The sequence below is a fragment of the Heptranchias perlo genome, chromosome 23 (assembly GCF_035084215.1).
Source record: "Heptranchias perlo isolate sHepPer1 chromosome 23, sHepPer1.hap1, whole genome shotgun sequence".
Taxonomy (NCBI): domain Eukaryota; kingdom Metazoa; phylum Chordata; class Chondrichthyes; order Hexanchiformes; family Hexanchidae; genus Heptranchias; species Heptranchias perlo.
In genome coordinates this window covers 21,375,511-21,402,866 of record NC_090347.1, presented here as the reverse complement: position 1 = coordinate 21,402,866, position 27,356 = coordinate 21,375,511, and the positions used below count along the sequence as shown (strand labels likewise).

General features: G+C 41.9%; 1 protein-coding gene across 1 annotated transcript in view; it reads right to left on the bottom strand.

The window, feature by feature from the left end:
* Positions 1 to 3,065: 3,065 nt before the first annotated feature.
* The window catches only part of LOC137341171 (monocarboxylate transporter 4-like), a 58,399-nt gene continuing 34,108 nt past the window's right edge, over positions 3,066 to 27,356 (bottom strand). The window contains exons 2-5 of the mRNA XM_068004165.1: positions 18,040 to 18,277; positions 13,285 to 13,428; positions 7,204 to 7,983; positions 3,066 to 6,448 (exon numbers count right to left, since the gene is read on the bottom strand). Coding sequence (XP_067860266.1) covers positions 6,177 to 6,448; positions 7,204 to 7,983; positions 13,285 to 13,428; positions 18,040 to 18,262 — 1,419 coding nt within the window. The 5' untranslated portion in view covers positions 18,263 to 18,277 and the 3' untranslated portion in view covers positions 3,066 to 6,176. The remainder of the gene's footprint in view (positions 6,449 to 7,203; positions 7,984 to 13,284; positions 13,429 to 18,039; positions 18,278 to 27,356) is intronic.

Here is a 27,356-nt window from a genome sequence, read left to right as displayed (position 1 = left end):
AGATAGGATTTTTAATCCATTGTAATAGAATCCTGTAGGATTTTATTGGCAAAACATAACCATTCAGGGAGAAATTGATAAGTTCAGTTAACAGAATATTTTCACGAGGTCCACAAGAAAAGGGATGGTTATGAGTGACAGCGTGATAACAAAAACAATCACAGGCATTTCAAAACCTAGTCTTGGATATCTCCTGAATATTCGACATGTATACCTCGTATTATAACATGGTGCAGAAATGCTCTTCTAGTCCTCAAAGTGTGTAAGTGACACTCCATGAAGTAGGTTTTCAAATTACTACCCAGGCAGAAATCTGGCGTTGAAGATCACCTGCCGTTATAGAATTTGAAACCAATGGAAATAAAAATTGTCTGGTTCCTATAACGGGAGGCCAATCTGAATGCTGGTCTTACTTCCAGGGGAGGGGATAAGTTGTAAATCTAACCCCCATGCACTGATTCACAGAGATAGCAATTAAGAACTATCCAAAATCAAATCTACCTTTTTTCTATTGGTAAAAAGTTTGCACACAGTTCTCAACAAGCTCACTTTGGTAAAGGTGCACTTTAAGCAAACACAGGATATACATCAGCTAGTAATGGTTTCCACAGTGACACCATAACAGACAAGCACCATAGGTAGTGAGTGTTTGTGTTTGTTAATCATGTCTTAGTGAGATCTTTCCAAGCTTTCAATTATTGTATCCCACCACTCATTTAGTCAGGCCTACAATAAGGTTACTGATAGTGTAGTAGTTTAAAGAATTTATGTTCAATGGGGGTGAAATTCAACTTCAGCTTGAGTGCAAAATGGGTGGTAATGAAGCAGCATTGTACATTGTACATTGAAGTTAACAGAAAGGAAAATCAGGCGAGGTATTATAATGACCATCCGATTTGCTACCATCCGTTTTATGCCCTGCCAAAGTCAAAATTCACCCCAATAGAATACTTGAAATACGGAAATGGGCAGAATAGCAAAGATGTGTAGATCTGATTTATAGTCTTGAAATCTACAACTTTGAATGTCCGAAACTATCTTTTATTCAGCACACCCAAGTTCAAAGTTTTAAGCTGATCCAGACCCGTGCAGATTCTCTTTCTCGTGACATTCCATGACAGGTTTAGATTTTGTGTTTTAATTTGCACGTTTTGGTTTATCAGGAATTTGTGGAAAGGTTTGAAGGTAATTTGGAATCCTTTACGTGAACACCCTCCAATAAAGTTCTGTTTCTACAAAGAGTGAAAAGCGTTTAGATTACTTAATTTGTTACAGGAAGGGAGCAAGTGTGAAATTGAGGAGTTAAAATATGGCTTTAATATGTAAATTACACATACTTCTTCCAGATAAACTGCATAGGGGTGTTGTGATGAGCTTGTTCACCTCTCTGGTAAAGTGTATGTTATGGCTGATTAGAGGAGTTAATACCTACAAAACCTTACTTCAGATTGTTATGCTTTTATCAACTTTTGTGTCAACTCCGCTCCCCCCAACCCATTCCTAAATTCACATTTATAATAGAAATTACCTATGTAAACTTGTCACACTGTAATTAGACACTCCCACCAGTGGCAGCAAATGTGGCACCTCTGCTTTGCATTTCCCAGTTCCTGATGCTTCTTCACAAGTTAGCAGATGGTTTTGTGACAGGCCTGCAGTTTTTACTTTTACAGCTTAGTCGAACGGCTTTAACATAAATTAAATCCAAAACTTCTTTTTTAAATTCAGGAACGATAGGATTCCCCCACCCTTGCCAAAACTTTCTTCAGGTGATGCAACTGCACATAACATCTTATGGCTGGGTGAGATCAGTAGGCAGTGACTGGAGTTCCTTAGCCCCATCTTCCTCCCCCCAAAAACCAATAGTATGTAAATCACTGTAGTATTGCCTGTCCTGTTAACAGGAATCAATTTGAGAAATTAAATTTTAACACCTTTTTTAATGCCTCTTAATTTCACAATCTTAATTAAGTGAAACTAAATGTTTCATTTGGCTAAAACTACAAAATATCCCCCTCCCCCGATATAAGGACAGTCAAATAGTAATAAGCTTCCTAAAGGTTTTCTTATTACAGCTATAGTTCTTGTGTGGTTTGAGGTCCATTATAAATGGTACATTCCGGTTACATCAAACATTTTAAGATTGAGGGGTTGATTTTATCCTGGAGTAAGTTTCAGACAGGCAGGGAGAGTTCAAAATGCACCCACTGGCTTAAATCTCAGGCCTAGAGTATTTTAACCCCTGGGCCTCATTTAAATGTTGCTGGACCACTTCCCACCTGGAATAGGCATGAAGAGGGTGCAGAGCTGCTGCCAGCAGAAGATTGGGCAGCCCTTGGCCACTGCTGGCTTCTAGATAAATGGGGAGGGAAAAGGAAGGGAAGTCCAGGACAGGGGAGGTTATGACTTTCCTTATGCAACCTAGAAGAGCACAACTGCCATTCCTGTCCCAACAAAGGAACGGTTTAGACTTATCTGATGTCTTCTGACCTGCTTCTGCCTAGTGGGAAAGCTGCTGTTGCTTCTCCACTCAGGCCCCAATTAAATCCTTCAGATGTAATCAGACTTCTGCTTTGGGCTTGTGCCTCATCTGTCTGCAAAATCCTGCAGGTTAAAATGGTCGGGATCCGAGCGGGTAAGTAACCTACTTGTTTTTAACTGCCCTCAAGCCTGGTTTCCGTTGGGAGATTATAGTTAAAAATCGATCCCTGAATGTTTATTAGGAATTAATTTACACCTCCTCATATATAGAACTAATTCTTTGATCATCCCACAGCTCCAAACTGGTTAGTCAGCCACATGTGTCAGTATTGTACTTAATGCAACACATAGCATATTGCAGTATTTGTATGCTTAACAACAGTGATATTTCATTACTAATGTTAAAAGCACTTGTAAAGAATAATTTGCGGCTGTAGTTCTTGAATGCTTCGGCTCTTTTGGGCAGCAAGGAATTCATCATCACCCTTGCAATATTGTTTAGCACTAGCCTTGAAATATGCGACTGTGTTTTAGTGATTTGATGCTAATGTTCCTTTGTCAGTTTTAAAATAAAACAAGAAAAATTGTGCACAGTTTTTATTGTTTATAAAAAGAATCTTTTAAAAAGGTAAACATCGTACCAACTAAAAATATTTCCCACTTTACATTAACCTCCTTCTTTTAGGCTGGATATTGTAAAGGAACAGTGAAAAATCGATTACTAACACTGATTCTCCCCTTCCCCACTATGTCCTGGAAGCGCTGACTCATGGAAGGGCACAATTCCATGGGCACCAGCACACTCCGATATCTTGCTCAAACAACCGTTCTTCATGTATGAGCCCAGGCAATGAATGTTGTCAGGCTATGTTGAAACTATCTCACCAAGCCCAATCCAATCCTTCCAGATGTCCACACATTTTCTAGTGGGAGATGCTGGCAGATTTCATTCCCCCCTCCCTAGACCAAAAGGTTAATTTTAGTAACCCCACTGCTGCCCTCGTTGAATTAGCTAACATAGCATAATCCAGAGATCCCCACAGAGCTTCTGAGAAAGTTACAAACAATTATGTTAAAGAAGCAAGAGACAGCATGACTATACTAATAGCTGAGAGACAGCCAATGAAGTTAATACAATGTTGTTTGCTTAGAGCTGATGCTCAAAACACAGGAACAGAATTGGAGTCTGCTCAGTGTAGCAGTAATATTTGAAGAATCATAAATATAACCTTTTGTACAGCATGCACTTTTGAAACTTTTCAAAAAGTTGTTATTAACAAATGCAAGCATTTGGACAACTTGGAACATCTTAAATCAACCTTTCTTTAAGAATAAGTACTTCTAGCTTATACAATAGAATGGTGGAATAGAATGGTGGAATATGGGCACCTGCCTGCAATAATCCTAATCTTACTTTGTGGGGAAAGAGCAAGTACCTGGTTCCATTGCCGACCCTATTTTTCTAACATCAATTAATTTTGTTTGCTTTATGTACTAACACTATAAAATAAACACTTCAACCAGTATGCAAACAGATTTTACAATAAATTTAACACATTTTATCATTATGAAAAGAGACAATCCATTTGATTGAAAGAACAGAATGGAGTACCATGGATATTTTAAAACCTCACATTAAACAGCTGAAATCTATAAACAAATATTAACTCCATGGCCATTCACACTAATGTTAATCTATGGAATTTTATGTAAAACAGGTTCATTTGAATAGGTCTTTATAGTTTTTAACGCCAGAGCCCAAAAGCCTTGGTTTCTGGACCAGATTTAAAAAACGATTAATAAAATTAAAGTGTAACGTTTCACATGAACTAAGCTAATTATAGCTAAATGTCAATGGAGACTATATAGGTTCTTCTGAATTAAAATACTGAACAGGGGCTAATTAGTTTTTTTTATGTTGTGTCATATGCAGAAGACCTTCATCATCAACAAATAACAGAAGTGTCCAGCTTTATGGAAATGAAACTGGAGTTCTAAGCACAAGTTTAGGAGGTAAAAAAAAAATCTTATTTTGATGTGCAATGCATTGAAAGTAATGCAAGTCTACCCAATTCTTCTGGGCTGAAAATATGGGAAGATGTTTATCCTATAGATATTTTTAAAATACTGTGTAAACAACCCCCTTTAAAATACCTATTTGTAATTCTCAAGACCATCTCAGAGACTTCTAATCTCATCAGGGATTGGACTCTCAATCCATTTTTTTTGCTTCCTTGGCAATACACAATTCTGTTTGTAATATGGCAAATAAGTTTGCAATACACAAGCAAGCTTGTGCAAAACCTGAATAAGACTTCCCTTTATCTTGTGACCAATGAACCTGGTAGTAAGCCACCTCCTTTTTAGAGTCAACATCAACCAATTGAAAGGGATTTTTTGGGTTCAATCTATTTGATTCCATATTCAAAGATGATCCAATCACAGGGCTGGATGCTGATAAGTTGGCCATGTTGAATTGTTGCAGGCATAACCAGTGGTCTTGGTAAACAAAATGGAAGGTTTAATTAGGAGTTACGTAGAAATCATGGATACTCCAGATGGAAACGGAAATATCTATTTTTAAAAAATGCTGTCTTCTTTTCTGCTGAAAATATGATGCCATAAAAAATTGGTATGCGTGTGTGTGTGTGTGTGTGTGTGCGCGCAGGCAATTAAGCTAGCATTGCCTTTGATGACAGTAAGGTGTAGTATGTTCAATCATCAGTATGCAGTTCCACAGAATGGCGAGACACTGATTTGAGCTCCCCCTCTGCCGAGTACCCAATCTGGCAGGTCACTGTGGAGGGAAATTTTTAAAAAGGCCACTTTTTCACAGGCCTCATGAAGGATCCATTTAAAACAATTATTTAGCCAGACACTCCGAATTTGGTAAGAAAATGTGCCTTGTTCTAATACAGTATGAGAAATATCATTGGGATTAGAAAATCTGTATGTGTGGATCAGTCTCACTTCCCAGTACTGTGTCAGCTTTGAGTATTAAACTGTATGAATCATAGTAGGATCATTTTTCAGTGGCAACAGGCCAATATCAATAACCAGCAGTTTGTTAAAATTGGATTAGTTTTATATTCACTACCTTTTATGTTCACTACGTACTAGCAGTTTGGCTACCTCCTTAATTGGACACTGTTAAACTTGGACAATGGGGTTAGATCTTCAATGCAAGTATTGTTAAGATGGAGCTGTAGCTGATGCTGGTGCTGGTGCAGATCTGGTTCCTTTGAACAGATCTAACCCATGCTGGTCTGCTATTAGTGAGCATCCGCCACTCTCAAAATTGTGGAAACCATCATTTATGGCTGAAGTCATAAGCTGCAGGTGTACTGCCGTCACAAATGCGGTTGTTAACTGAGAGTACTTTGTGCATTTAACCTCCTCCCCCATTCCCTTTTATGGAATCACAATTCTGTAGATTTGATTTTTCAGAATGTTCTTAAAGCACCTCCAGATGTTCAACAGGTACCCTTACATTTAAAAAAAAAGCTGTGAAAGACACATGAATGACAAATGCAAGGCAGCAAATTAAACAAAAACAAACCACAAAAATATTCTGCACAATTAAATAAACTACTCTTACCATTATACATGGTGATTCCTCACATTTCTAAATAAATATACAAACTTGTTTCTCTCGACCTTTTGTAAACATTCTGTATCTTCCTCCCCTGAATGCTTCATACACTTGTTTCTGGTGTTGGTAAAATTTCACCATTGTTTCCTGTCTCATCTTTTAAGAATTGCTCCACCTCTATTGAATCCACCGCTTCCGTTTCATTTTGCTGCTTCCCTTCTTCCACATTTTCCTTTTTCTCTTCCACAGGTGGCTCATCTTTTTTACTTATACAGAAAAAGTTTCCAATAACCAATACCAGGGCAGACAGGACCACTTCACACCCAGCCAAATAAAAAACGTACGTGTAATTGTGTGTGTAGTCCAACAACTTCCCTGTAACAGGTAGAATATGAAAAAAAAAATCAATACATTTATCTTACACAATCCAACAGTCATGTGAATAGATAGCATCACTTCAGGCCAAAAACTTATTAATCTGTTCACAGTCAAACCAGATGTCCAGGATCAACGCTCATGTTGCCTGGACACGGTACAGCACTCCACAAAGTGTTCTAAATGAGGACCCAATATTGCCCTTCTCTCTCTGCTACAAGGCCTTCTGTAGTTAGCCAGTCACAGGAAAATCATGGTCTACTGTGTCCAAGCCTTCCTAGTGGAAGGAAGTCAGAAATGAGACCATTGAACCCTATTGTACTGTATTGTGGGGAAGCGGGGTGGGGGTGGGTGGGAGGGAAAAGGGAAGAAAAGAGATTGTAGGGACAGGGACAATTTTTGTCACCAAATGACGTATTCACTATGGTACCTAGTTATCTCTTTCGAAAATAGTTGGTACATCTGTAGTATTGAATGCCACCTGTTCTCTCCACTCATTGATTTGGTCAGTTCTATAAAAGGACTCCACTCCTGACCATGCCAGTTCTAAAGAATAGTCCCACATAAACCTTTTTTAAAATGCTGACTGCCCTGTTGTGCATTTCTGGCATTCAAGGCTTTTCTTTAATGTGTTTCTATCCAACTTTGGTTCTTACTTTTGATACTATAGGGAACATTCAAACAAGTCTGTTTCCATAAAGAGGCAAATATGTGCGTGCACAAACATGCATGCACCCACGCGCACACGCACTTACCAGCTCCTGGAGGACCAACCAAGACAGCCATGGCTTCAATCATCAACACAAGCCCAATGGCACTGGAGAACTTTTCAGTTCCAACAATCGCCATCAAGACTTCAAACTGCAGCGCTCCCACCATTCCATAGGATAGCCCAAAGAAAATGCAAAACACCGTCAGTCCAGCATAATCATGAGCAAAAGAGCCCCCTAGATCTGTAATCCCATTGAAAATCATAGCAAAGCTGAAAAGGTACACACACCGAGGCCGAACTTTTTTCATCCCAGCAAGTAGACCACAAAGAGGCCGGGCAAAAATATCAACAAAACCCAAGATAGTCAACAAGAAAGCAGCATCTGTGTCTGGTACTTTTATGTCTTTTGCATAGTTCACGATGAACACAGGAGGAACAAAGAGACCAAAGACCATGATGGAAGCTGCTATTGTGTATATCACAAAGCCTCGATTCTTAAAGACTGAGCAATCCAGCAGCTTCTTCTTTTCCTTCTCTACCTGTGTTTTCTTTGCTTGTTCTATTTTTTCTTTTTCTTTAGGGCTAGGTTCCAGGGGTCTCATCAGTGCTGCACATGCACAGCAATTCAGCAGTAGACCGCCAAGAATGAGGAAACCCCCTCGCCATCCATATATCTTAGACAGGATCTGACCTAATGGAGAGAGGCAACACAGGAACACGGGACTCCCAGCTGCAGATAAGCCATTTGCTAATGGACGTCGCTTGTCAAAGTAGCGGTTTAACATGATGAGAGATGGTTGAAAGTTCAAGGCTAGACCCAGACCTGCAGTGAAAACAAAAATGTGATTCAGTTGGTTAAGTGTTTTTTGGGGAGGGGGGGGGGGGGGAGGGGAGAGACTGTTTACAATTAAATGAAACAACATTTTAAAAACAAACACAACACAGATACATTTAAAAGCGGAATAGCAAAAGTTAACCAGTTCAAATCCTAGTTTTCATCATCCAGTTTTCTTGTCATAGTAGGGTTCTGGGAGGTGAAAGGATAGAGAAACTGGAAATTGGTTGGTTTGTTGGGGTGGTTTCATCTTCTGCACAACTAAAGTACACCTCCAGTTCAAATCAAGGAACTATGCCATCTGCAGACCAAATAGTTTTAACCTTCCATACGCGCACAATGTGGGTTAGGGACTTGACCTTGAGAGGAAAAGAATTGTTTGAAAAGGGATTGTTTTGGAAAGGTGAAGTGGCACACCACTAAAAAAAGACCAGACATGATAGGAGATAATCCTATTTGTGACAGTCCACAAGCAGCATCATGTGTGCTGTTACTGAGTCTTTGATTAACATGCTAGTGCTGTTGTTAGCTTCCAGAAGCAGGAAGAATGTCTATCCTCCATTAATTTGATAGCAACGAGCCAGAAAAGGACCAGGACATATCATCTGAGGAAGTTTATTCCAGCCATGAGACTTTACCTGGTGCATTCCCACAACTTGCTTGCGGAATTGCAAAAGTATATCCATGGGAAGGGATATATTCTAACTATGTTAAAAAAATATAAATAGTCTCTCGGAGGGGTGATGGGTGCGAGGAAGAGGAGATTGAGTGTTTCTACCAACTTCCAGTGTTTGTCACAAAAGAAGCAACATTACACATCAGTTTTATTCTGCTCTATACGCCCATAACCACCCCACATTACGTTTTTCTTACAAAGAAGCACAGTCAATATGGAAAAGCATTTGACAAACATTTTTAATGTCTCTGCAACAAAAAAAAATACACCATCAGAAATGCAAACAAAGTGATGATGACATTAAACCCTATGTTCTCACTGACTCAGTGGTTATGGGACACTGTTGATTTTTCCAGTATCATGTAGGATCCGACTGTCACCAATCTAAAATCAGAACTATAATTTTTTTTAAATAATCCTTATTTTGCAGTGAAAAAGTCCATCTGTGTCACATCCTCTCCTCTGAGATTTACAGTTGAGGTGGGGCAGTTGGAAAATTTGTAATGAGGATAACAAAATAGTGCAGCATCTCAGACTGTCTTTTTTATTTTGAAAATGGGAGAAGACATATTAGGAACAGGAGTAGGCCATTCCGCCCCTCGAGTCTGTTCCGCCATTCAATGAGATCATGGCTGATCTGTATCCTAACTCCATCCACCCACCTTGGCTCCATATCCACTAATACCCATGGCTATCAAAAAATCAATCGATTTCAGATTTAAAATAATTCATCTACTCCTTTTTGTGGGCAAGAGTTCCACACTTCTACCACCCTTTGTGTGAAGAAGTGTTTCCTAATTTCTCTCCTGAATGGCCTGGCTGTGATTTTAAGGTTATGTCCCCTTGTTCTAGACTCCCCTACCAGTGGAAAAAGTTTGCCTCTATCTACCCTATCAATTCCTTTCAAAATCCCAAAAACCTTAATCAAGTCACCCCTTAACCTTCTATATTCCAGGGAATACAAGCCTAGTTTATGTAATCTCCCCTCATAATTTAACCCTTGGAGCCCTGGTAACATTCTGGTGAATCTGCGCTGTACTCTTTCCAAAGCTAATACATCCTTTCGAAGGTTTGGTGCCCAGAACTGCACACAGTACTCTAAATGTGGTCTAACCAGGGCTTTGTATAGCTGTAGCAAAACTTCCTCCCCTTTTATATTCTAGCCCTCTAGTTATAAAGGCCACCATTCCATTAGCCTTTTTGATTATTTTTGTACCTGACTAATACATTTTCATCATCTGTGTACATGGACCCTTAAATTCCTTTGGACCTCCACTGTTCCTAGCTTTTTGCCATTTAAAAAAACTCAGATCTTCCCTTTTTTGGTCCAAAATGGATGACCTTACACTTACCTGCGTTGAAATCCATCTGCCGCAGTTTTGCCCACTCACTTAATCTATCAATGTCGCTTTGTAATTTTATGCTCCTGTCTACACTACTTACTGGGCCACCAATCTTTGGGTCATTGGCAAACTTGGATGTTTAAGTTTCATTACCTAGAACTTTTGTATATTTCCACTTTGAAAATCAGTGGCCTCCAAATAAAACATGCCTTTTCTTAACTGAAAATGTGAAGATAGACAGGTTGGGGGGAGGGGGGAGGGGGGGTGGAAGGATCAAGATATATGGTAGAGATGATTTAATTGCTACAAATCAAAATGGCTGAACAAGTTTTTTTTTGACTTGATGGCCACATATTGAGAGAACTTTGTGCTGGTTGTGTCCTCCATAACTGATGCTGGCAAAATAGAGTGCAAGTTATTTTCTTAATGGCGAGAGACTGGAAAGTACTGCAGTACAAAGGGATCTGGGGGTCCTAGTGCAAGAAAATCAAAAAGTTGGTATGCAGGTGCAGCAGGTGATCAAGAAAGCCAACGGAATGTTGGCTTTTATTGCTAGGGGGATAGAATATAAAAACAAGGAGGTATTGCTGCAGTTATATAAGGTATTGGTGAGACCGCACCTGGAATACTGCATACAGTTTTGGTCTCCATACTTAAGAAAAGACATACTTGCTCTCGAGGCAGTACAAAGAAGGTTCACTCGGTTAATCCCGGGGATGAGGGGGCGGACATATGAGGAGAGGTTGAGTAGATTGGGACTCTACTCATTGGAGTTCAGAAGAATGAGAGGCGATCTTATTGAAACATATAAGATTGTGAAGGGTCTTGATCGGGTGGATGCAGTAAGGATGTTCCCAAAGATGGGTGAAACTAGAACTAGGGGGCATAATCTTAGAATAAGGGGCTGCTCTTTCAAAACTGAGATGAGGAGAAACTTCTTCACTCAGAGGGTGGTAGGTCTGTGGAATTTGCTGCCCCAGGAAGCTGTGGAAGCTACATCATTAGATAAATTTAAAACAGAAATAGACAGTTTCCTAGAAGTAAAGGGAATTAGGGGTTATGGGGAGCGGGCAGGAAATTGGACATGAAGCTGAGTTCGGATCGGTCAATGCCCTGTGGGTGGCGGAGAGGGCCCAGGGGCTATGTGGCCGGGTCCTGCTCCGACTTCTTGTGTTCTTTAGATTTGTGGTTGGGATCAGATCAGCCATGATCTTATTGAATGGCGGAGCAGGCTCGAGGGGCCGATTGGCCTACTCCTGCTCCAATTTCTTATGTTCTTATGTTCTTATGATCATTCATTCAGTGCCTCGCACATGGGATATAATGTGCAGATATTATGACACCAATTGTGCCACAGACAGTCAAATTAGATTATGTGGTCTTATTTGCAAAAACAGAAAAAGCTTCATCAAATACGTTTCCATGAAGACAGGTCCTGAAATTACACATTAAGACACTAGGGTACGAATGCTTAATGCCTTCTTTTGAAATTCCTCTCTCCATTATTTTGGCAGAGGCAGACTTGCTAAATAATTACATTGTATTGGTATTCACAGTAGAGGGGTATTCACAGTAAAGGAAGAGGATAAAGTACCAGAGATACGAGGAAAACTAAAAATTGAGGGGAGGAACTAACTCGATTAAATATAAGTTTAAAAAATGGTAATGGAGAAAATAATGAGACTGAAGATTGACAAATCTCCAGGACCTTATGGTTTCCACACCAGGGTGTTAAAAGTAGGTGACAAAATTGCAGATGCTATAGCAACGATCTTCTAAAACTCTCTTGATTCAGGACATAGCTAGGCCATTCAGGTTGGTGTTATAGAACTTTACAGCACAGAAGGAGGCCATTCAGCCCTGTGCCCGTGCTGGCTCTCTGAAGAAGCTCTCCACCTAATCCCATTCCTCTGCTCTTGCCATGTAGCCTTTAAAATGCTTCTTTGTCAAATGTTTATCCCCATCCCTTGTAAAAGCTATTCTGAGCTCTGCTATCCCCCACTATTTCTGGTCAGGAAGCATGTCTTCACACAAAGGGTAGTGCAAATCTGGAACTCTCTTCCCCCAAAAAGCTGTTGAGGCCAACTCAATTGAAAATTTTAAAACTGAGATTGGTAGATTTTTGTTATGCAAGGGTAATGAGGGATATGGAACCAAGGCGGGTAAAAGGAGTTAAGATACAGATCAGCCATGATCTAACAATGGCAGAACAGGCTCGAGGTGCTGAATGCCCTACTCCTGTTGCTATGTTCTTATTAACCCCTTTAAAATAAGTGGATCAACACATTCATTGAAAGAGCAGAGTTTTAGATGAAGGTGTTAGATTTAAAATTATTAATTGAACTAAGAATGATAGATTTTTGCTAGCCAAGGGTATTAAGGGATATGGAGCCAAGGCGGGTAGATGGAGTTAGGATACAGATCAGCCAAGATTTTACTGAATGACGGAACAGGCCCAAGGGGTTGAATGGCCTACTCCAGTTCCTATGTTAAGCATTTGTATGTTATTGTCTCTTCATAATTTCAGGCCAATGTCTTAAGAACTTTTTTTTAATATCCCACATGTATTGAAACAAAATTCCTTGAAAATAGTGCCATTCAAAATGTAACCAAAATAAATTAAATGGCAGTGCCTTTCAAGTTGAAGGTATCAAAATCACCTGCAAAATTGCATACTGTGGTCAAGCATTATCTTACTGTGGTTAAGATAATTGCCAAAAGAACCAGGGGGGGGGGGATGAGGAGAATTTATTTATTTTTTTAAACACAGAGAGTTGTTATGATCTGGAATGCACTACTTGAAAGGGTGGTGAAAACAGATTCAATAGTAACTTTCAAAAGGGAATGGAATATATACTTGAAAAGGAAAAAAAAAATGCAGGGCTATGGGGAAAGAACAGGAGAGTGGGACTAATTGGATAGCTCTTTGAAAGGGCCAACACAGGCACGATGGGCTGAATGGCCCACTTCTGTGCTGTATGATTCTCTATGATAAGAACATGTAAACTGGGAGCAGAGCTGCAATAGATTTAAAGTCTCAGTGTAACAAAAATAAATAAAGTGGTTTTGATTCTTGTCAGTTTAGATGCCACATAATTTCATAGCAGCAGGAAAATTAGTTTCAAATACATTTCCTAAGTTTCTCTAACCATTATAGCTGTAGTAATTTGAAGCCTAACTGCCATTACAGCTCAATGATCCAGCTGGACTCCAAACAAATAAAACGTTTTTTTTCAATGAAGCAAGTTAGTTACATCAGAGATTTCTTACCAGTGATGACACCAACAGTTAAGTAGATCTGGATTATGCTGGTGCACAGTGATGCTAGTATCATACCCGCTGATGCAAATAGGCCTCCCACCATCATAACAGGACGACAGCCAAAGCGGTTTACCAGAACACTGCACAAAGGCCCTGAGGAGAAAAAAAAAGTTGGTCAGGTGATTAGTGCAGAATTAAGAACTTTAAAAAGAGTCAATTTAGTCTTTTGTAGAAGACTTTGTCACCACAGCAAAACTCAAGTCAAATCAAAGATCTGTAATCAGATATTACTGAGCTACAAACAAAGTTCTTGATTGTATGCAACATATTTAACCGTACAGTCACAATCTGCTGGGTCAGTTTGTGTGCGATTACTTTACAGGTCTTTTATTAACCTAGGTGAAGGGCAAAAGCCAATTGTGTTGGACACCACCAAGGATGAAAAGTGTAGAGGAGCACATTAGATAAATCAAGCTGTAGTATACAATGCTAAACTTGGGCTTTAAGATGCTTGTAGATAGTAAGAGAGGGGGGAGGAGTTCTGCAATTTTGAAGTTCTGAGTAGCAATAAGTTACAGTAGAAGTGTTGATAAAGTAGAGAAAGATGTGAAAGAAAGTGATTGACGGCACACAAGAAACAAAAAGGGTTGATCGCCGCTAAACAAGAATGCCAAGAGTACAAAAGTCATTAGTTTACTTTATCTGGTATCATTTTCAGTGGCTACATTACAATGCATGGAGAATTTTTTTTTGCATTTCTGCAATCTTAAGATTCAGATTTGAAGACCAAACTGTTTATAATTATTTTATTCTACTTAAATCCTACTTTGGTCTGAGTTTGTTAAAGTGATGCAAAAACCATCTCCTTCAGTGCCAGGTATTCCTTGCAGACTGCTGCATACTTGTGAAAGTTGCCACGGACATGGTATGCTTGTTGCTGGTCTCCAGCTTTCCCTTTAAGGACCGCTGGCTAGACCGCAGTAGACACGGAAAAACCGAGCAAATTTCCGCCGAATTTGGAAACGGGGACTTAACAGATGTTAGGCTTCTGATTAGCATAGTCAAGGGGCCAGTGCTTATCTCAGGCAAATGCGCTGGACACTCGGAAGCCGCCAGCTTTCAATTTGGCAGCCAGCGCACCTCTCGGGGTGGGGGAGGGACTGGGCGCCGGAAATTCATCCCCTGAACACTCATTTAGCGCCAGAAATTAGGCGAGACATGGGCCAATTTCTCCCTTAAAGACTCTGCCAATGGTAGGGAATCTCCCTTTCTTCTTCAGATTGCATCCTCCACTCATTGCTGCAGACTGAAAACTATTACTAGACATGGGGAGCAAGGTCCTTGCAGGAAACTGAAACCCCTACCACTGAAACAGATTCACAGATAGGTCCAGATAATAATATCTGGTAAAAGTGTGTGGGTTATTTCAGGTAGCCATATGACAAATACCATCACTGGCAGCCATGGAAGGAGTATAATGGGCCTTTCCTGGTCCAGAAGGTGGCTCATTGCCAAGGTGATAACAATGCAGAATACATGCCACTAACCATTGGGCAAAGCACAACTTACTGATTTGCTCATCTGGAGTCTTAGAGCCGTAAGAAACAAAATAAAGGTTGTATTTTCTAATGGATTTGACAAGATTGATATAACAAACCTACACTTAATAAGGCTGACTGGAAATCATTGCTTGGAACCCATTCATGCACCATGCTGAAAAACAAAGCTATTATAAGGGTAGTCTTTAGATCAGATGTACCCAAGACCACGAGTGGTGTTGGCATTTGGGTTTCGATTGTCAGGTTGTAATTAGAACAATGCCTCGAGGGCATGGGGTTGTCTTTCAGTCGAAGATTTTAATTTTGCACAGCATCACAGCTGCAGCAAAAGTATACAGCACCAAGTCTATTGCATACAATTGGAGATGTGGACTCCGTGCTAAGGCCTGACTTCAGGGAAGCCAATCACTACCTTACCCAAGTAGCCATTAAGCCATCAAGTAAGCCTTGAAAATAAATGTTACAGGCAATTTGATCATCAGGGCATCACAGCTGAACTCAATCTTGATCTTAATGAATGCTCCTCCCCACCACGGGAATTGGTGAATAGCCATCAGGAGCAAGAACCTTGGCCAGTTTTCTCCTCCCTATCCCAGGGAAGTGGAGGCTAATTATAACACTCCGCACAAGCCAGGGAACAAAGCTGGGGCCCTCATGATGAGCTACTCACTGAATTAACTTGTTGAGCTATGAACAGAGCTTTTGTAAAATGAAAATAAAAAAGGGACCTTGACACATTGGGGGTGATTTTAAACCCCAAGAACAGGTGGGTTGGGGGCGGGTGGGAGTTGAAAATTGTTGTTTTTTGGGTCATGACTGCAACCTGGCTTTATTTCCGGGTTTTAATATCAGCGCGGAAAAGTATAGGCTTTGTATTGGGAATGTAAAGTCCAAAAATTTTGCAGTAGTGATCCAAAAAAAACCCGACTATTTTCAACTCCCACCCGCCCCCAACCCACCCGCCCTTGGGGTTTAAAATCAGCCCATTGTGTTATTGTAAAGTTGTTTTTATAACTGCCTTATGGGTGTGCACTCTGTGGTCGCAGATGTACCTATGGAGGGGAAAGAGGAAGTTTGGTACATGTTGTTTCTCTCTGATATCATCAGTGCATCATGTGAGTGATGAATAGCAATTCAGACTGTGAGGTTAACAGGAAGAAACACTGCTATTTATAGCCATAGTACGGAGTCTTTATTTTGCACAAGCAATGGGTCATCAGACTACATTGTCCTTTTAGTTAAATGATCAGAGGCTAGTTTTCTTTGGGTGTGGTTCATACCTCATATCAAAATAACTGCTGATTATATAGTATGCGTTATATATTCGCTTACCACATGTTGCTATGACAGCTGCAGTTTTTGGTTAGCACTACCAACAGGTTGAAGGCAAGAATTAGTGTAAACTGTTGTACAGTACACTTGTTTGGGACGATTTTCAACTATGGTGCCATCAGGTGGGCGATGGGTGGGGAGACGGTTATGGCCACCCAATGGCACCATTTTCATGGTTGGGCATCATCTACATAATTATCGGCAAGCGCCGACAAGCAGGTCGTCGACCAGGGAATCTGGCGGCTCCTCTGTGGATACTAGCAAGAAGAACATGCTTAAGTGGGGGGGGGGGAAGCAACAATCCAGGGGCAGGGAGGCACAGAAGGACCAGCAGTGGGCAGGAAGATTTTTGTGAAGCCATGAGGAGTATTTATGCTCCTCCTGGCCCCACAAGAATCATTTAGAAAACTTACCCATGCTGTTTCCAGAATGGCCTCCAGTGGTCCCTTTAAGGACTGCTGGTTAGGCCTCTCCATGTCAAGTGTTAATGTGAGGCCCGTTTGCGGCGCATGCTCTGCCTATCAGTCCCTGAAAATTGTGCCAGGATTCTACAACTGGCGCAATATTGAAATAATCTCCCGCCTTTTTCAGGCAGGAACGCTGGCCGCCCACTTCAAGGCCCCGCTTGAAAATGGAATCAGGTGGGCCCCAGGCAGCCCGGGGGATTTTTGTTTTACAATTTTCATCTGTCTGCCACCCCATTTTATCAGCACGAACGGGGCAGTAGATTGGTGAAAATTTCCCCCTTTATGTCTTGATATTTAGGGGGCAAATATTTCTATTCAGAGGTGGAACAAATAAAATCAGGTGTGGATGATCACATGCCTGTAAGGGAGCCCAGCTAATTTTCCATCCATCCAATTACATTAATGGAAGGAAAATCAGCTGGATTCCCTTAAGGAAGTGTGATCCTCCCCATCAAATTTTTCTTTTTTGTGTGCCCAGGTGATCCAGTACAGCCAGGCGCAGGAACAGGAAAATCTGCCCCTTGTTTGCGTTACATACAATTCTTTATTCAATATGAAGGGACACCATTTTTTTAAATTACAGAAGAACTTGCATTTGCCAAGTGTCTTTCACATCCTCAGGACGCCTCAGAGTGATTCACAGCCAATAAATTATTTTGAAGTGCAGTCAGTGTTGTTTCGAAGGCAAGCTGCGGTCACCCATTGCCCAGGTTCACAAATGAAACATGGTCCCCGGGCTTATATTTTTAAAAATATAAGTGTGTTGATGTCCAAAACCAATTCTGTGTGATTGCTTGATTACCCTCGCTCTGACGAAGGAGCAGGGGAATAATAGAGGGAAAAAAAAAAGAATCTGTTTGGCTCCCCAATCGCTCGAGGTTAAAGGCACCATCTGCAAGACACAGATCAGAAAAGCTCCAGGTTCAATCCCTGGACTGTATTGAGTTAACTGACCTCCGGCAGAATAGTAGCGTGGGTACTACAATTGGCAGTTAGGGAAGGGAATTTTATTTATTTATTTTTTAAAACGACTGTAGTTCCTGCTCCTAATCGCTATTCAGCAGCCCCTACCCATCAACACACACCATAAGGCTCAACATGAATGATGCAAGGGGTCAGAGGGAGGCTTCTGCCGTGGAACCATTCCACAATAAGGGAATCAGCGTCTTCAGGAGGGAGAGGGGAGACAAGAAGGTTTTAAAAAAATTCTGTTTAACAATATATTTTTAAATGTAAAATCCATTATTAGGGTTCTACAATGGTTACAAATTTGTTACATTAAATCAATAAACACTAAAATCAAATGTTATTACTATAAAGTGAATGCTGTAATGTAGAGGATGAAGACAAAATTTGTTAATAAAAGACCAACTACATGATATTTTTCCTATCCAATAAATGCTTACCTGTTCCATACAACATGGCAAGCAGAATGGAAGAAATCCAAGCAGTATCACTGTACCCAACGTGGAACTCTTTAATTAATTCCTTGAAGTAAACACTAACAGCTTTAGGAAAAGCATACGAGAATCCAGTTATGACGAAACATCCAATGAGAATGGCCCAACCCCAGGCTCCATCAGGGGCTTTCACCCCTGTGGGGCCTTCATCTGCCACTACTGCTCCCATGGTTCAGGTTACAACCTGTAAAGTAAAGAGGAAGTTGCTGAGAACAGATCACTTGTTAGCAAATTTAAGATTAACATCACATGTGAAGTATTGGTCAGTAGATTAAAATTCCACTATGCCAAAATATTTGTCCACACTCGTGAAAGGATTCTATTCAAATTGTATATTTAGTTGAGAAATACTCTTGCCATGGACGTATTCTGCCAAGAACACTGGTACTGAATGGGTCCTCTGCAGACACATCAGTGAAGTTTAATGTAATTCAGAATGTATTTAAAATAGAACTTTTGAATGTTGACTGGATGAAGTTCTTTGAGTTGGATGTGTAAACTCTTAAGTGTCCTGTGGTTGTCCTAGAACAACATGTTCTACACGTAATTCAAAGTTTATAAAAGTGTTGGTCTACTCTATCACATGGAATTTCCGCAGGGGTTCTCCCGATCTCCTGCCTAACTTCGGTGAAAGATCAGAGGACCCCCGAGAGAAATTGTGTGAACAGCTAAAAGCAGCCATTTATGCTAATTCTCTGGGGGTCTGTCAAGCTCCCGACAGTTATGGGAAGAAATTCTCCCTTTCTATCTATTTATTAATGTATTAAAAATCAACTTTTTCCATTAGAAATTGCTATGTTCACATTTATAATGGAAACCGTCCATGTAAATTTGTCATGCTGTAACTACTAGTGCAAGAAAATCAAAAAGTTGGTATGCAGGTGCAGCAGGTGATCAAGAAAGCCAACGGAATGTTGGCTTTTATTGCTAGGGGGATAGAATATAAAAACAGGGAGGTATTGCTGCAGTTATATAAGGTATTGGTGAGACCGCACCTGGAATACTGCATACAGTTTTGGTCTCCATACTTAAGAAAAGACATACTTGCTCTCGAGGCAGTACAAAGAAGGTTCACTCGGTTAATCCTGGGGATGAGGGGGCGGACATATGAGGAGAGGTTGAGTAGATTGGGACTCTACTCATTGGAGTTCAGAAGAATGAGAGGCGATCTTATTGAAACATATAAGATTGTGAAGGGGCTTGATCGGGTGGATGCAGTAAGGATGTTCCCAAAGATGGGTGAAACTAGAACTAGGGGGCATAATCTTAGAATAAGGGGCTGCTCTTTCAAAACGGAGATGAGGAGAAACTTCTTCACTCAGAGGGTGGTAGGTCTGTGGAATTTGCTGCCCCAGGAAGCTGTGGAAGCTACATCATTAGATAAATTTAAAACAGAAATAGACAGAGGGCCCAGGGGCTGTGTGGCCGGGTCCTGCTCCTACTTCTTGTGTTCTTTAGATTTGTGGTTGGGATCAGATCAGCCATGATCTTATTGAATGGCGGAGCAGGCTCGAGGGGCCGATTGGCCTACTCCTGCTCCAATTTCTTATGTTCTTATGTTCTTATGTACTCTCTTGCTGCCGTAAGAATGTTATTACAGTGTGACAAGTTTACACAAACAGTTTCCATTATAAATGTGCACAAGAATTTATAATGGAAATAATATATAAAATATAAAAAGAACAGAATGTATACATTAAAATGGGGGTCGAGTAACGTGTGCACATCCTGGTCCAAATACCCCTCTCTCAATATTGTGATTGACTTAACTTTGATTACCACTCATGGCAATGCATTCCATACTCAAACTTACCCATTATGTGAAAAAATATCTTCTAACTTCTATGCTTCAGTACTGATCATGTGTTTATCTCCCCCCTTATTGCCAAATCACCAACTAGTGGAAATAATCTTTCACTATTTATTCTCAAACCCTTTTGGAATTTTGCACTTGTTTTGTGCCAAATGTCAGCTGGAAAAAAGCTCAAATCTATCTGCACCCTGTGAAAGGAGACTCATCTCAGCTAGAGATGTATACAGCTGGCAGTTCCAGGCTGCTTGTTGAGAATATAAAGCCAGCAAATCTTTTTCACATTACTCTAAGTCATTACATTTGTCTCTGGGTCAGCTGCAGGACTTTGAAAAGCTTTGCTTCATAGGACTGTTTTCATGTATAAATCAAGTTTAAGATTACACAACACTGTGCATTTCGCTGATTTTGGCCACTGGAAATCAACCTCCCATTCCAAACGCGAATACAAAAAACAGATTGCTTCACTGGTCAACCCAAAAATCAAGGATATTCTCAACTACAAAGACCCAGTGGAAGAGGCCATATATCACTAGTTTGATTTCAGATGAAAGTAAGAAAACAGTATATAGAATGAGCATGGATGAAGTTCTAGAGCTGATCTTTGGTAAGAAAACAATGGGAAATTTCAGATTTTATTCTCAAATTCAGGAGGAAACTTTTTTTTAAAACCAAATTAAAATCTGGGCATATATGTTAGTAAACACTGATTTTAAAGATCCCTAAAGATAAACAAGTCAGCTTTATTGGAGTTATGCCTTTTGCTTGTGAAGCAAAGGCTAACATTTATCATGTCCCTGGGGACCAAAGTTACAGTGTGAAAGATCAATTGGCAACAGCCATGTGTTTGATGAATATTGCTGGCTCTTAACTTGGTTGAATAGTAATGAATGTCACATATAGTTGATAGTTGAGGCCAGACTATGCCAGTTGTGGCCGACAACTCAGAAAACAAGATCAGAACAAGAGTTTTATTTAAAAAGATCGAACTGAAATTGAGAGACTCTTAGAATGATACATCACAAAAGGAGGACATTCAGCCCATCGCGCCTGTGCTGGCTCTTTGAAAGAGCTATCCAATTAGTCCCCACTCTCCCACTCTTTCCCCATAGTACTGCAAATGTTCTGTCTTCCAGTGTTTATCCAATTCACTTTTGAAAGTTACTATTGAATCTGCTTCCACCTCCCTTCCAGATAGCCCATTCCAGGTCATAACAACTCACTGTGTAAACATTGTTTTCGTCATGTCCCCTCTGGTTCTTTTACCAATTACCTTAAATCTGTCCTCTGGTTATCAATCCTTCTGCCACTGGAAACAGTTTCTCCTTATTTACTCTATCAAAACCCTTCATGATTTTGAACACCTCTATCAAATCTCCCCTTAACCTTCTCTGCTCTAAGGAAAACAACCCTAGTTTCTCTAGTCTCTTCAGGTAACTGAAGTTCCTCATCCCTGGTACCATTCTAGCAAAGCTCCTCTGCACCCTCTCGAAGCCCTTGACATCCTTGCTAAAGCGTGGTGCTGGAATTGGACAATACTCCAGCTGGGGCCTAACCAGTGTTTTATAAAGGTTTAGCATAACTCCCTAGCTTTTGTACTCTATGGGCCGGATTATAACACAGCGGTGGGTTCAGAGTGGGGGAGGGGCAAGAGCGGGCACCAAACCCAGAAGTTCTGGCGCGTCGGAATGTCAGATTTCAACGTGGCTGCCTAATTATAATTTTACTTCTGGGTTCTGCGTCTCCAATGCGCGATAGCGGACGTGATGTGCACCCACATGACGCGATCTCAACTCGACTACTTAAAGGGCCAATTCAAAAGATGGAATTTGGAGAAGTTAGGAGTTTGTGCAAAGAGACAACGGAGTTTAAACGTGGATTCTGGACGGTCAAGGACTGCGCTTCAGTTTAACGGCACATCGCTTGATGCACTGCTGGGCGCAGAGAGGAGCAGGCAGGAGATAATCTTCCCCAGCAACGGGAGGAAAAAAACCTGCTGCTGTCGTGAAGGTGTGGTTGGAGATGGCTGAGGAGGTCAGCAGCAGGAGCATTATGGCCCGTTCCTGGACCCAGTGCAGGAAAAGCTTTAAATGACCTAATCAGGTCAGGAAAGGTGAATATGGTAGCAGATTCACCTACATCCTGTGGTGTACAACAGCCCCCGTCTCATCTGTCTTATCAACCCTATTCCATCATATCACTCCTCACAGCCGCTTAAGTTTCAAAAGCACCCATCGTTCGCATTTTATGCACTTCCTCATCTCTCCATTTATTCATCCACCACTGCCACTCACCCCTATTCTTATGCAATGTGATGCATCTGCCTTATTATCACCCTCAACGAATCCACTGCATCCATCGGGAGAACACACACAGTCACTCACAGGTCTGTTCTTTTCCCCCGTTGCAGGAGAAAAGAGCACAAAACAGGAGGGAGAGGACTGGAGATGGCCTGCCAGATTGTGCAGAGATAGATGCAGAGGAGGAGATCAGTGGCATCTTTGCATCACTGACCATCAGAGATGGAGAGACTGGAACTTCACAGTTGCCTGGTGACGGAATTAAATATCTCTGGCCCACACTTCAAACAAGACTCAATCATGTTGACATGATTTCAGCAACGAGTGAAATATGATGAGTTATGCTGAGTGGCAACATTGCTACATTGCCAGCACTAATCCATATCTTCTCTCCCCCAGGACCTTCACGCGTAGAGCAGCAGTATATCGACTTTGCTGAAGACAATTCCTCACAGGACCGGATTCCTTCTGAAGGTGCAGTCACAGGACATACTACTAGGCACCAGCACAAATACTTGCACCTTGGTGGGTCCAGTTAGTTGGTTTTTCACCTGGTGAGTCACAGTTCACAAGTGAGCATGAGCAGACACAGACGGTGGCAGGGACAGCTGTGGAGAGTCCGCGTCTGGGGGCCGCACTCCTCTCCAAGCTCTGCTTAGCTGGACACAGATGCTGAACCCCGGGGGCCATCGATGAAAAGGAGAATTATAGAGGGACAGCATCAAATTTGCGAGGTACTGGCAGACGTGCCACGCACACATTCCACAATAGCAGAGAGGATGGAGGAGTCCAGCTCGAACACCTGTGGATTGATGTCACAAGCCATCGCAAGAATGTCAATGTCTGCCATGGAGAGTGGCCATCTCTGTGGAACTTCAAGCACAGCTATCAAACCAGTCCATGCAGGCAGTGACCACGACCGTGCAGACTATAGATGTCAACATATCTGCCGCCTTAAACAGAATGACAGATACCTAATCTAAGGCCCTACATGGCATCCCTGTTCTGCACCAAACTATTCTCCAGCAGAGTGGTAGGAGTGATGTGGAGCTAGATCAGGAGAGGGATGATGGCGAAAGGGGACATGGAAGTGGGACCTCCATTCAAGCACTCACACTTCTCACTCGTTGCCCCCCCTCCCCCCCTGCAGCCAGTACCCGACATGCTGCCACATCTCCCGATGGCCGAGTCTGCCCCCGCACAGGTGCAGGGGAAGCGGGCTTTGGCAGGGCCCTCACGGGCTTCAACACACCGAGGTCATAGACCAAGAACATTTCAGCAGTTAGAGCAGGGATCTGAGCAGTCTGCCTGTACCTCTGCTGAAGCCACAAGGGTTGCACCACGTAGGAGCAGTAGGCAAACTAAGAAAAATAAATTTTAATTCACCAAGGGTATGCACATGGGTGTTAGTGAAAATGTTATGTTATTAAGTTTCCTTTCGTTATTACCTCACATAAAATGTATTAATTTACATCACTTTCTTGTGTTGCTCATTCTTGCGTGCTGAGTGACAACTCAACTTTTCAGCTGCTTGGTGATGAATGTGAATACGTGAATTGATGGGACCAATTGGGAGATGTGCAATGGGTGGATAGTTGGTTAGAGGATTGCTTTGTGTGATTGGGCGGTGGGGGACGGGGTGGTGTGTGGGCAGGAAGGGGGGGTTCCAGGGGACATGATAGTTACTTCGGTCCAGTGTGAGTGACTAACTGAACCTTCGAGCTACTAGGGCATCCCGAGCGGCAGTGGGAGTGCTGGTCTGACGTTGGGTGCAGCAAAGGTTCACCAGACTGATTCCTGGGATGGCAGGATTGTCGTATGAGGGAGAGATTGAGTCGACTCGGCCTGTATTCACTCGAGTTTAGAAGAATGAGAGGGAATCTCATTGAAACATAAAATTCTGACAGGGCTAGACAGACTGGATGCAGGGAGGATGTTTCCCCTGGCTGGGGTGTCCAGAATGAGGGGCCACAGTCTTAGAATATGGGGTAGGACATTTAGGACTGAGATGAGGAGAAATTTCTTCACTCAGAGGATGGTGAACCTGTGGAATTCTCTACCACAGAAGCCTGTGGAGGCCAAGTCACTGAATATATTTAAGAAGGAGCTAGATGGATTTCTAGACACAAAAGGCATCAAGGGGTATGGGGAGAGAGTGGGAATATGGTATTGAGATAGAGGATCAGCCATGATCATATTGAATGGCGGAGCAGGCTCAAAGGGCCTACTCCTGCTCCTATTTTCTATGGGTGCCCCATCTTTATCTTCCTTGTCTTCCTCCTCCTCTTTAATCGGAATAGTCATCGGTTGATGATTGAAGAGTGCCTTCCTCGTCCTCCACCTCTAATCCTCTCTGCTGCACAATATTGTGCAGAATGCAACACACAACGATAATTCTAGACACCCTCGCTGGCAAGTACTGGAGGACACCTCCAGACTTGTGTAGGCACCTGAAGCGCATCTTCAGCATGCCTATGGCTTGCTCAATGACACATCTGGTGGTGCTATGGGTCTTGCTGTACCACTCTTGGGCTTCATTGGTGGGGTTCCTCACAGGTGTCAGCCATCAAGTTTGAAGGGAGTAGTCTTTGTCTCCCAACAGCCACCCCTTAAGTCTGGTTCCAGGTACAAAGAGGTCAGGGATGTTGGACTGCCAGAGGATGAAAGCATCATGGCAGCTCCCCAGGAATTTGGCACACACCTGCATAAACCTTTTCTTGTGGTTGCACACCAGCACATTGATGGAATGAAATCCCTTGCGGTTGATGAATACTCCTTGTTGATCTGGTGGTCCTCGGATTGCCATGTGTGTGCAATCGATGGTACCCTGCACCTGTGGGAAGCCAGCCAGAAATGCGAATCTGACTGCCCGCTCATTCTGGCTATTGTCGTTGCAGGGGAAAATGACATAAGTGGACACCCTGGCAAACAACCCATCAGTCACCTGCCTTATACATTTATATGCAGCCGACTGGGAGACCCACGATATGTTTCCGGTGGTGCCCTGGAAGGAGCCAGAGGCAAAGAAATTGAGGAGAGTGGTGACTTTCACAGTGATTGGCAATGCGTGCCCACCAGGTCCAGCAGGGAGCAACTCTTCTTGTAGGAGACTGCAAATGTCTGATGTGTCAATCTGAGCCTCAGGAAACGCTGCTCTTCAGAGGTCAAGGAAGTTGAGCCTCTGTCTATACACCCTGTTAGGTGGGTAGTGCCTCCTGCAAACTCAGCCTCTCTGTTGCTCCCCTCTCTCTGTTGTCCACCTGTAGTTCCCACCACAGCGCAATCTTGGGCCGTAGATGGTGATTATCTTCCTTGTCTGAAGTCCAATCTAAAGCAGCCCTGGCGTTACCCATTCTGATGTTCTCTGCTTGAAAACCTCCCAAGTTTCTCCAATACATGTGTCACCACAAGAACTCTCAGCAAACCGTTTACCAGACGGTTCTAAGAAAGCAGCTGTGAGCACTGAGCCTTTGTTTATGTTGGGACACCTGACCTTTAACCAGCCCCATGAAGTGCCGCTCAATCTCGCCTCCATTTTACGGCCGAGTTTCCAGAGCCCTGGGAAATCCGTGCTACAGGCATTAATTTCAAATTGCTGTCAAATCTCATGAACGGACCCTCATTAACATATTATAATGACTGACCCGCCTCTCGAGAGCGGGTTACTCAGCCACGCCCAAATTCATCTCCGTTAAAAATTGGTAGTAGGCGCGTTGGGGTCAGGTTTCCCATTTTTGCAATTTTTAAACCCCCCTCCCCCACTCATCCTGGGGCATTAAAATTACCTCCATGCCTCTATTCATAAAGCCAAAGAACCATATGCCTTTTTAACAGCCTTCTGAACTTGTCCTGCCACCTTCAAAGTCCTGTGTATGTACACCCCTAGGTCTCTCTGTATCTGCACGCCCCCCCTTAAAATTGTATCATTTAATTTATATTGCCTCTCCTCATTCTTCCTACCTAAATGAAAGTGGTGCAATGAAACAATTCTCCATGTATTTGACTAAAATGTCAAAAGACTAACTGTTAATCAGTACAAAAAGATACTTTTGTATAATAGCTTTGACACCAGAAAACAATATGGATTTAGTAGCTTCCCATGCAATAGATTGGTCAATAAACCTTTTTCTCCCTTAGTGCATTTTTAAAATCTTACATGCAATCTCTGTAACTGGGGTTGAGAAGGAGAAAAAGGAAAATGGCAAATGGGATGTGTACTCATACCATGATTTGTTCTCAGGTGCAACTTACTCTCATACTTTTGCTAGGAGGAAAGGACACTGATGATCAACCATGAATTCAGGTTAAGTTCTGTTAGTTTTCTTTCCTTATTTAAGGAAAAGAATGGCTTGCTGCTGCATAGCGTTCTCAAATCAAACACAGATGAATCATTCCCCTCTCAAGAGAGAATGTCATGGAGTTTACGATGGTTGTGGAATTGACTGTACGTCACTCCTGGCTTGAGGGAGGCACTGTGATGAAGTAGCAGTGAGGAACATATGATGGAATAATGTGATGTTATTTGTCCTGAATATAAACACTTCTTGGCATGAGGATAAGCCCCTGGATATGAGGGAATTTGGCTGGACCACTGCAAGAAACCAGCCTACATAATAACCCCCTGACCCATGGAAAAAAGCTGCACCACTTTGTACAACATTCTAATTATCTTAGTAATATGTTTTGAGGAATGATTCACCTCAAATGCAATGCACTGTGCTTTGAAGTTGTCTGACATGGCATTCTTATCCACAGCAACAAGAGGTCGGACCTATATTGGGATACAACTGGCTCCTATTCTTAGTTACTGATAACTTGCCATAAACTGCAACCTCTTGTTCTGTCAAGGGGTATTTCTGACAGCCACTCCATACAGCTTTCTGAATAGCATTAAAATTCCTGTACTGGTTATCCACACTTCAATAACTGCAACAGACTGGGACTCTGCATCTGGATATATCTTTGTTCTTGAAGCACCAATATCAGGTTACATTATATACCCAACAAAACTATGGTCTGAATAGCTAATGAATATTGGGAAATACTGAATGAAGTGATCCTGAAGTTGCATAATGTGTTCAGTGGGAAGGGTGGGGTTGTTGCATAATGCACCATAGGGAGGTCTAAGGAGTTGTGCTCAGGTGGCAACATTG